The sequence below is a fragment of the Wolffia australiana genome, chromosome 2 (assembly GCF_029677425.1).
Source record: "Wolffia australiana isolate 7733 chromosome 2, ASM2967742v1".
NCBI lineage: Eukaryota > Viridiplantae > Streptophyta > Magnoliopsida > Alismatales > Araceae > Wolffia > Wolffia australiana.
The window spans coordinates 21,576,385-21,587,680 of NC_135836.1; the positions used below are offsets into that span (position 1 = coordinate 21,576,385).

Here is an 11,296-nt window from a genome sequence, read left to right on the forward strand (position 1 = left end):
CGTATCATTTATCGTCTCCGAGCCATCATACACGGTGACGATGAAACGACGTCCTAGACGCCCGTCCTGCATCATAGGTGGAATGTAGATGGATGATGGTGAAAAGGAAAGAACACCTGAATTGGGTTACCTAATTATCAGGAATATCAGTCAATGAATGGCATACATGGGCCGAACCCATGTGAGGGGCAGCTAAATGTGAATTTGGTCAGACTGGCAAAGCACAAGAACAACATATTCACAACCAGAACGCAGTTTGGGCATCTATCCATTTCTATATCTATATGGAGATGGATATTTCTATATTAATTTCTATATCTAGATGGTAACCACTACCGTAGGATGATGCCAAGCCGAGACACTAAGAAGAAGCAGGGACGGATAAATAAATAATTGAAAATATAAATAATTCTAATAGGATTGAGGTGAATTTCGGAATGAAAAGACTTTGAAAGTAAAGTTCTCTGTTCTCTCATGTTTGGGCAACAAAACAATATCAGCAGAATGAATGAACTCCCAGATCCACATATTCTCATATTATTTTGATTGAACGTATTTTTTTCATTTGTCCTCTTTATAGACATCGAACTATTGAGCGATCAAAGAATAAGTACCTTAACTAATGGAGATATGTGAACCAAGTGAGGTCTGAAATAGGGGTGGCAAAAATCAGCATCCCCACCTTATTCACCTTGTTTTTTGGAGAACTATATAGTTTCATCCTTAATTGTATTGAATGCAGATTAGGATGATATATTTGCTCAAGTAAAAGTTCTTACTCTCAACCTCATGTAATAGTTCTTCAAATTTCTCCAATATATATTTTCCTAAAACTGGAAGTTTCTACCTCAATCATTATTCTGTACTCTTTCATCTCAATTATTAGTAATCTTATTTTTATCACATTTATCACAATTCCTAGATCCCAATAAATATTAATTTAATAACAGTGAAAATGGGACTACCTAGAATGCATCGTCTTATTAATAGTTTATGAGCTATTTAATTTTTTATTCATTACAATCTTACGATTGCATGAGCCCAAGAATTCAACATAACGAAGGCACAGATTTTCAGCGACTCATGCATTTACATTTTAGTTAATTAATGTGTGATTATATGCTAAAGAGATATAAAATATATGAATGATAGTTGAAAACACAAATTTAGGTGAAAAAATCAGCCCTCTCAGAGTCAAGTATCCACATTATGGTTTTTTCATGTTCTCATATTGTGCAACAAGGCTTCTAGAATTCCGGTTTTCATCTTGAGCTTCAGTTTGAAAGTTCTTCTTGGAGATGCTCTTTCTCACATAAATATATGTGGATGTCAAGTTAATCACATATTCCATGTCTTTTTTGAATTTCAGCTCAGGTCTCAACCAATTTTCATAATAACTCAATCAAATTTTAAAAGAAAAATTCCATCAAAAGTATGATATATTATTTTTGCATTTTTGTATTTTTATTTTAATTCAAAAAATAGGAACAATTCAATAAACCCATTTCAACTGATGCATAATATTTTGACTTCCTCCTTGTTTCTCCTGAAGTAACTGATAAATTCAAATATTTTTTCCTTGGTGATTACATCACTAAATTCTAAATATATTAAAAAATGACTCTCTATTTTAATTAAAAATGAATAAAAGCTGTCAAAATCAAATTAATGGATCAAAATCTATCCTTAATTGCAATGTTTTTTAGAAAGCTTTCTTTTATTGGCCGAGGGAAATAGTAGACTGAATTAAAATGGCAGCGACCATACAAATAAGATAAAACATATATTTTGATCGTAGACATTCATGTAAAGTTCATCTTCATCAGAGGTGCCTTAATTTTATGGATATTAAAGATGAAAATCCACGAATTTTGAGCTAATGGATAGGAAAATAGAAGTCTGAAGAAAAAAACATTATTGCTTAAAAATAAATTAATGTACTGTAACCACTAGAATTTTAAAATAATTAAAATGAGCGTTTATTAAATTACTTTTTTGAATATATTAAGAATTACTGTTGTAATCACCAGGAAAAATTATTTAAATTTATCAGTTACATCAGGAAAAACAAGGAGTAAGTCAAAATATTATGGATCAGTTGAAATGGGTTTATTGAATTGTTTCTATTTTTTGAATTAAAATAAACTTAAATAAATGCAAACATAATAGATCATACTTTGGATGGAATTTTTCTTTTTAAATTTGATTGAGTTACTATGAAAATTGGTTGAGACCTGAGCTGAAATTCAAATACTAAGAAAATGAAGATATATCTAATTTATTAGAGAAATTTATTCAGGATCTAATAAATTAAAGAGTTTAAGAAAATTGACACGGTTTTTGATTTCTGTTTCATGTTATGAGAAAATTTTGAATTCAGTGTAAAATACTTGTAGAAATACTGAAAATAATTGAAATCTTTTGACATTAATAATAAGAAATTATATTTAATTATTAATTCATAAAATAATTAATTAAACTAATTCGGTTTTGTTGAAATATTGCTAGCGACTTATTAGCGATGCGTCCGGTCCCAATGAAAATTTGTACGAGACACTTTGTTTTAGATCGAATTAGAAACATTTTCTATTAGTATTTATGAATATTGATTTTGATTCTTCTAGGTATTTATGAAAGGGAAATCAGCACTCTCATATTCAAGTCTCCACATCATTGTTTCTTATAGACTCCTATGGCGCATTCGGTATTTCGGAGGGTAGTCTGAAACACGTAAAACGCATAGAAACTACTATTGGCTAGTTTCATGAAGATTTGTTTACTGATATTATTTAACTGATCCACCACATGATACAAAAAATCTTCTAATTTATTTCCCACTGGATAGTTTACTTTCCTCCTGGTTTCGCCATGGTTCTGAAAGTTGTATCCTCCCGCACAATTTTCCCATTAGCGAATAAAATTGAAACAGCTTCCACACGTTACGCCAAGAGCAGAAACACTTCATTGAATAATATATCCCTCTTTAATTTTTTTTTTGAAGGAGACATCTATCGCCACGAACCACGAGCCGAATTATTTAGGAGTTACACCTGTCTTATCTCTAAGACACTTATTTTCTCATATCCTAATCTTTATTAAGCGATAACTTTTCTCAGCGCGGAAACATGCCTTCAATGTTGGCCTTGAACGCCGTCATGAGACCTTCTGAAAGGGCAATCCCGACTTCCATGCCGCTCCCGTCTTCACCCCACTCCGCCAGTGACATGGAACTCGTCCTCTCGAGGGCAGCCCCAACCAAAGTTCACCTGGTACAAACCCAACTTCGGCGATCCAGTCGCAGAGAGAGACCCCCCATACTCGCTTCACTATAGTCCCGAGACTCGCCACTGTTATCTCCTCGGTCTGCTTAGACTTGACCCCCTGCACCATCAACCACACCTCCTTCGACGCCTCGACCTACCCATCCTCCCCGGCCAGTTTACCAGCGCTGTTAAGCCCCACTGTTATCCCGAGACAGTTGCCAAAGTACGCCGCGGGCAGCGGCGGCGCGAGCCGAGCCCTGGCGTCGAACACGAACCCGAACGTCGCGGTGGCGCCGCCGGAGGCCCTTTTGACCTTCACCAGGCACGCCAGTACCACGCCGAACACCAAAGCGAAGGAGGAACACTCCGAAGATCCCGTCTTGCGACGATAATCCTCTCTCAGCTTCTCAATCTGCTCGCGGCTGAAGGAGAAGGTAGCGCGGACAGCGCGCTTCTCGTCCTGAGCCTCCAGCGGAACGGCGTTCTTCATGCGCTTCATGCACTACTGGAAGGTCGGCCCCCAGCCGTTGGGATCCGCGAGAAGAAGGGCGCGATCGTAGGACGGTGGCGGTACCCACCCGGCAGAGTTGGCTCCGATATCGCGTCGGCAGAGATATTTTCTGGTGATTTTCTGGTGATAAGAGCAACGGAAATGGCTATAGTGACTTCTCATCTTCAACATCGATCAAATTCTCTTGGGTTCCTCCTTCCCTTTCTCCATACCTTATCTTCTCCATCATTATCCTATCATCATTATCATCATTGAACACATCCCTTCATCTCATCCCCATAATCTCCATCTTGTTTCTCATTATGTCCCTTCTTATCTTCATCAATTCTCATGTGTTTTTCCATTCTCCCGTGTAAGTTCATTTTCCACACTTCATCTCCATTCCTCTCACATTACACATCAACATCTTCTCGTGCTAACAAAATCTTACACTCACATTATATATGCTTCCCACACCTTCTCCTCTCTTTATTTATATCCGCTTGTGGAGCTGTATGGCAACATCAATCAAGGCCATTCAACATCATAACAATCAAGCTATTGCCTCTCATCTCTGAGGTATGTTGTGAAACCTTAACTTTGAGATAATTATTGGTTCATGATAATTGTTGATTAGCTCTGAGTGGTTTTTTACCTTAGAAATTCATGTGCTAAACTTTGATTGATCATTTTGAATCTCATACTTCCATTAAGGGATATCATAGATATTCCCTAATGGTCATTATTAAATCCATGTTCCATCGACTTAGTCCTTCTACAAGATTAAACCCAATTCAGATCACCTGAAGGAATATTTAAATAATATTATTTTGGTGTTAATTTCCCAATTTTACGAAGTTTGCTTTTGTGTCCCACATCAAAGGCATATACACTTGTACGACAATATTTCAGGAACTGTGTAAACGTGATGTGTATTTGCACAGACCCTACTGTATTCGGTGCATGCGTGATGGCCAATTTGACTTGCTTTTGCAGGCTCAGTGCAGTCCAAGTTCTAGACTTGGCTGCTTCACCAAGGCTATTTCCTCTTTTTACCATTTTCTGCTTTTTTATTCCTCCCAACATTACATCCCGTGGTAACTATTTTTCGAGAAATCCAAAAAATTTTGCAGAAATATTTCTTAAATCCATCTTATAAGTAACTTATATTGACTTGTTTATCATTGAATAATGAAAACATGTGAGTTTATTGTTATGCATGCATTGTTATCGAGTATAAATTAATTGATAATTTGGATGATTCTTAATAATTGAACGCATACAACACATCTGAAATAAATATTTGATAAGAACAACGATTTTGATTGTCATAGAGTTGTAGCCCTACGGGTAAGGAATATCACTCAATCGACGCTTGCTTTGCATAATCATTTTTATTGTACAGTAAAACTTGAAAACGGCTCTGAGATGGCGCCGTGAAGCAGCATCTCTACCGGGATGATATTCAAGGGTTGTTTATTTTTTAAATTTGTTCCACTCTTCAACATTTTAGTTTATCTTAAATTCATAAGATAGTAGGAAATTGTGCGGTTATTTGTGATTTACTTTAAATTCTACTAAGAATTTTGATAAAAATCTTCTCAAGAAAGCGAGATATACTTTGTCAAAACCACATTTTTGAAATCATGTCATTTGTGTGTTCATATCAGACCACGTAAACACATAAGTCGTATTTTGTTTTTTATTCACATTATTTCTGAAGTTCATACAGAATTGAACTAGTCGGGGAAACTTCTAAATTTTAAGCCAAAACATTGCACACATCATTGACTTTGACCTCCAACTTCCGCCTCTTTAGATACTACTTTTATAAAATGAATTATTTAATCCTAAATCAATCACAAGTCTACGAATTATTAATTTTTAGTATGAGAAATTCAAATATCCTGATATTAATTAAGAAAAACTGATCACCAACAAGGATTGGAAACACCTGACAAGTCAATATTTGATCCGATCGATCCAGATGCAACCAGATCATTGATCTGGCCCGGTGGATCAATTCCACCATGTCAATGGAAGAGCGATCCGATCATCCATCAGATTGGCTGATCGACAAAATTTGTTGGGTCCCCCCCACCTAATGCACTTGTTCGGAAGTGCAAAACACTTTCTGAAATGTTTGATATCAGTGAAATATTTCATTTTTTTTTAACTACGGCATAACAGCGCTGGAATGGAGTCCAATTTATGGCCTAAACCGGCTTGTCAAATAATATAGAAACCTGATTAACCGGAATAGAAGTACAGAACATCATCAAATGTTCTGATCCCGAATCTTTGGATCGGATCCCGATCCCGGCCGATGGATTGATTGAATCAGCGGACAAGTTCCGATCCATTCGATTGGATCGCCCAGCCACACTTCCTACATTTTTCCTCTTTCACGGCTTACTTTCTGTTGGTACCATCCTCCTCATTTTCCAATCAGCCTTTATGACTGCAACAGTGTTCACATGTCAATCCAAAGCAAAGGCTCTTCGAGAAAAAATGACGGGGCCAATCATTATTCATTCATTCACTTGAAAAAGGAGACACGGTCGCTACCAAATCATAAAAAATCTTACATTCATTCATCGAATTGTATGCAGTGGGATCTTTCACTCACATCCTTGTCCACCAACAACGTTTAAGGAAACTCTTTGACCCCAGAAATTTGAGTACCTTACTTTCTCCTGAATCACAATACTCAACACGCAGTCGAAAAATTTTGAGCCGATGCTTTGTAGTGGTACAACGACAACAACAATCCGAGTGACAAGACCTTCGCATTCACATTCTCCCACTCTTACCTTCAACCGGAGTTGCATGACGGAGAATCTCCGACGTAAACAATAGAAGGCAGAGAGGCATGATTCATAGAAGCAGCTCCGCGACGTTGGCGCTGAACGCGGTCATGAGATCTTCGGAGAGCGCCATCCCGATTTCAAGTCCTCTCCCGTCCTCTCCATACTCGGCAACGGACATGGCGCTCGTGCTCTCGATGGAGATGATCTCGACCTTGCGCGGGCGGCCCCAGCCGAAGTCCACTTGGTACATGCCCAGCCACGGCGACCCAGCCACAGTGAGGAGGCCCACGGGCTCTCTCGCCAGTAACGCGCCGATACAGTCCACAGAGATTTTCTCCGGCTCCTTCCACTTGAGCCCTTCCACGCTGGACCACACCTCCTTCGACGCCTCGACCCATCCATCCTCCCCGGCCAGCTCACCAGCGCTGCAACCCCCCGTTGTTATCCCGAGACAGTTGCCGAAGTACGCCGCCGGCAGCGGCGGCGCGAGCCGAGTCCTGGCGTTGAACACGAACCCGAACGTCGCGGTGGCGCCGGGGAAGAGCGTGAGCTGCAGCGCCAGAAGCGGAGACTCCGGCGTGAGACGCGGCACGAGAGGACGGAAGCGATCGCACTTCCGTGGGTGGTTCCCGCACAGGTCGGAGAAGTCGTCGTTGTTCTCGGCCAGGACGAAGGAGACGGCATCGAGATCGCTGCAGCGGACCTCGTTTGAGGCGAGTTGCAGTCTCCCCGCGAGAGGGCGAAACTCGCCGAGGGCGCGGGAGAGAGAGGTCTTGAATGGGCCGAGCTTGTCTCTCAGAAACTCTTCCACTGAACAGGGCAGCTCGTAGAAGAAGACCCTCTCGACAGCGCCGAAGGGTATGAAGATGGTGTCGAAGTAAGTGAGCGGGAGGCTGTCTTGGTAACGGGAGTCGGGTGATGGGGAGATTTTGCAATGCTCCAACAAATCGAAACATAACTAAAAGATTAGGGAGTAAAAACTGGACACTTACCCTCCACTCGTTATTAACGGCCAAGATTCAATCTGGGATTACAGATAAAAGGTCAGGATTGATTTATGACGAATCAAGAACAAGAAAGAGGTAGAAGAAAAGGAGAAGAGAAAGAGAGGAAGGAGGGCGTTAATAACGTGTCCATTGTACTCCAAATTACACTTAAAGCTGGTTCATATTTATAGTGCCATATAATAGTATAATAATAGAATGTTGTCTGTATTAATCATAGCCGTTATAACTTGTTATAACAGCTATATTAAAATGAATCATAACCGTTGGTTACAATGGACACGTTTCCTATCAATCGTTTAATCCTAGCCCACTATCTTGTACCCTATCTATGTTGAATCCTAAATTTAATCCTAGCAGCTAATTCTCTTAACAGGTATATGGAGTGCATGTCAGTGTCTTACTAACAAATCTTATTAATTTCCTATCTGTCTGACTGCTTGATGGAGGACCATCCTGGAGACGGCACGAAGGGACGTCATCAGCCATGCCGAGCAGCTCGCGTCGACGCTCGCCACCCGGGGTTCAAATACCCCGCGTAAGTATCTTCATATTTTCCCTTGCGTTATTTTCTGCTTGTTGTATTTCTGGATTTTATGGATTGGGCCAATGTTGGGCCTCGTCCTCGCCTTTTCCCTTTTATTTTGATTTGTATTTCAAATTTTGAAGGAGAGGCCAAACCACGTCCCGCGACGGTTCGTCCTCCCCCACGTTCACTTGGCACCCATCCTCACTATATAAGGGGATGGCATGCCCAAGGAACATTTTGGAGTCATTTTGTTGAAGAAAGTTCACAATTTGTGTCTCCCCTATCATAGGACGTAGCATAGGAGCTTTGGCTAACCTCACCCCACGTCGAGATTACTCCGTGGTGTAGAGCCCACGTCTCCCTCGTCGAGATCACTCTGAGGGGATGTGTTCAAGCGTGCCGTCGAGACCACTCCGGCGCGGGTAAAAGATTCAAGAAGGTCGTCTGCGTTTGGTCAAGAAGGCTCCGTCGTCGAGATCACTCCGGAGGAGTCCGAAGGTCCAAGAACGCCGTCGACCCACCCCACCTCAGGAATTCCCCTGGGTCACGCCCAGGCTTCGTCAAGCCTCCTCCAGCCTTTTCAGTTCTTGGGCGCCCCTTGGTCTATCCTCGATCAAGAAAGGCTCATCCTTGGTCCAAAGTCTCCAAGAACGTCCTTTCTTGGAACATCCTTGGTGTGTTTTCGCCCAAGAAGGCTGTCCCAGGATTCAAGAATCGTTGGTTACTGCCAAGAAGCCCTGCACCGCCACCAAGGGTTGCCGCTGACGGATCGCCTGCCCATCGCTGCTCTCCGGTGTGCGCCTTCGTCTGTGAGTCATCGGTGGCCGCCTGTCAGGTCCTCCTCATCGCTAACACCTTCCTTCATCTCGCCGGCTGCCCCTCTCCTCCCTCCTCCATTGTTCCCGATCAGCCGCCCACGTTGATTGTCCCCTCGGTTCCGCCCCGCCCCGTACCCATTCCTCCTCCCCCCTCTCGCCCTGCCGCCTGCGCCCGTCAGCTCATCGCCCCGCCTTGTCACCTACGTCCTATTCCCCTCCCTCACCCCTGCCTTGTCGCCTCCACCCTCGCCCATGACCTCCTCCCGCCGCACCTGAGCCCGGTACGCCGAACCACATCCTGCCTTTGCTAGCTCGCCATCCAGCCTTCAAGAACTTGTCGAGTTCGCGCGGAGCCCTTCTGCCCGCCGGGAGTCCTCGCCCGCGGTTCCACACTGATCGCGAGCTCTCCAGCGTGACGTGCGGGGCTCCCGTTCTTACACCCCCGCCGCGTGCGCGCATAATCGCCAACCCGCGGCCGAACCCGCGCGCTGCCCCGTCTGCCGAGTCGCGGTCTACCCACGATTGCCTGCGGACGCCCGCCTTCTCGGTTTGCAACCGCGCGCCCGGCGGCCATCACGCCCAGGGCGCATCCGCACGATTACACCGTGCGCCCACGCCTGCGCGCTCCGCGCCTGCGCACTACGCACTCGCGCCCGCGCCCACCAACGCGTCTGCCCGATCCAGCCGCCCGCCCAACATTGGTCGACCGACATTCCGGATTGACATAAGCGACGCCGTGGACTAACGACCCATCAGGTACCTCTCGTCTCCTCTCCATTTTACCAGTATTATTATCTCGTGCAGTCTCATCTTCCGCTATCACGTCCACTGCCGTCATTTCTTGATACATTTCACGGATAGGACTAGCCACCTCGTCGAGTGTAGGATTTCTTGTGGTTGAAAGGATAACCCCTTTCCTAAACGCCGAACACTCCAGGGCTGTCACAAGCCCCTCTCTACGTAGTCGTCTAGTAGTTCTCGCGCGTCATTGGGAGTTTGATCTTAGGATCACTCTCGTCTCACTGACCGGCACGACTTACCTCTTTATCCGTTGATACATCTACTGCTCATTTGTTGTCATCCGTTTATCGACCTGCATATCACGACATCGCATCATATCCTTGTGGCGTAATACGAGCCGACCGATTTCGACAGGTCGTATTACATCACTGCTACTGGCTGTGCTGACAGCTCGGCTTGTTCGGCTGTCTCAGTTGGCGAGTTGGCTGACTCCTCAATAATCAACAAATAGAAAATATGTCAATGGTTGAGATTTAATGTAATCTAGCCATTATAGTGATGGCGAGGATGCCAACGCACCGACATTGGACGCGTCTCCACCGTCAACTGAAGTCAACGCCGCCTCTACGGACACTCCGCCACTGTCAACCGAAGCCAACGCTGCCGCTACAGACATGCCACCACCCTCATCAGACGAAGTCAACACTCCGGCATCACGCACGTCTCCACGCACACACGCCCCTTCACACATCATGACACGTTGCCAGCGACAGATCAACAACCGCCCCTTGACGTGACACGAAGCACGTCTCTCATCTTTAATTTCTCGTCATTAAGTTGTATTTTCTCTTTCCTCCAATGCATATATGTATAGGCCATTGTTTCAAGAAACAGTTAGGCAGTCATTATTCAAGAATCAAGTTTTTGTTTAACTCTTCTTGGAGGACTGTCCAGCCTCCCCTATCTTTTCCCCTACCCTACCACCGCCATCACCGCCGCCGCCGCCACCTTGCGTTGCCGGCCTTCCACCCCTTCGTCCTTCCTCTTTCCTCTCTTCCCATTCTCTCTCTCTCTCTCTTTCCCTCTCTCTCTCTCTCTATCGCCCTCCCAAGGTTGCCCTGCCGCCCGTACCAGGGCCGCCCAAGGCCGCCCCTAGGCCGCCTAGGCTGCCCGCCAAGGGTTGCCCAAGGACCGCCCAGGCCGCCCCATCCAGGGCCGCCCCCAGGCTACCCGCTTGGGGCCACCTAAAGGCCGCCCCGGCCGCCCCAACCAGGGCTGCCAAGGCGGCCCCCAGGCCACTCCAGGCGGCCTGCCCAAGGCTGCCCAGGCCGCCCCTACCAAGGCCGCCCAAGGCCGCCCCCATGCTGCCCGCTTGGAGCCGCCCAAAGGCCGCCCAGGTCGCCCCCAACCAGGGCTGCCAAGGCCGTCCCCAAGCCACCCCAGGCCGCCTGCCCAGGGCCGCCCAAGGGCTGCCCCAGGCTGCCCGCCAAGGGTCGCCCAAGGGCCGCCCAGGCCATCCTGCCAGGGCTGCCCAAGGCCGCCCCCAGGCCGCCCCATGCCGCCCCAGGCCGCTTGCCCAGGGCCACCCCAGGACTGCTCCAGGAATGGCCCATGCCCTGTCTGTCTGTGCGCGCCCGTCTT

At 45.3% G+C, this 11,296-nt stretch overlaps 1 protein-coding gene across 1 annotated transcript; it reads right to left on the minus strand.

Annotated features, from left to right (window-relative positions):
• Positions 1-2,950: 2,950 nt before the first annotated feature.
• On the minus strand, positions 2,951-9,488 carry LOC144716420 (uncharacterized). Its single transcript, XM_078591525.1, has 5 exons — positions 9,231-9,488; positions 6,634-7,521; positions 6,444-6,566; positions 3,422-3,765; positions 2,951-3,263 (listed from the first exon to the last, which is right to left on the minus strand). The coding sequence occupies exons 1-5, from the start codon at positions 9,486-9,488 to the stop codon at positions 3,113-3,115; spliced, it is 1,764 nt and encodes a 587-aa protein (XP_078447651.1). The 3' UTR covers positions 2,951-3,112.
• Positions 9,489-11,296: the final 1,808 nt, after the last annotated feature.

Coding starts and splice junctions, on each gene's coding strand:
- LOC144716420 (XM_078591525.1), bottom strand. CDS start 9,488: ATGGCCGCCGGGCGCGCGGTTGCAAACCGAGAAGGCGGGCGTCCGCAG. Junction 3,766..6,443: donor GTATTGTGATTCAGGAGAAA/GTAAGGTACTCA, acceptor ACCTTCCAGTAG/TGCATGAAGCGCATGAAGAA. Junction 3,264..3,421: donor AAACTGGCCGGGGAGGATGG/GTAGGTCGAGGC, acceptor TTGTACCAGGTG/AACTTTGGTTGGGGCTGCCC.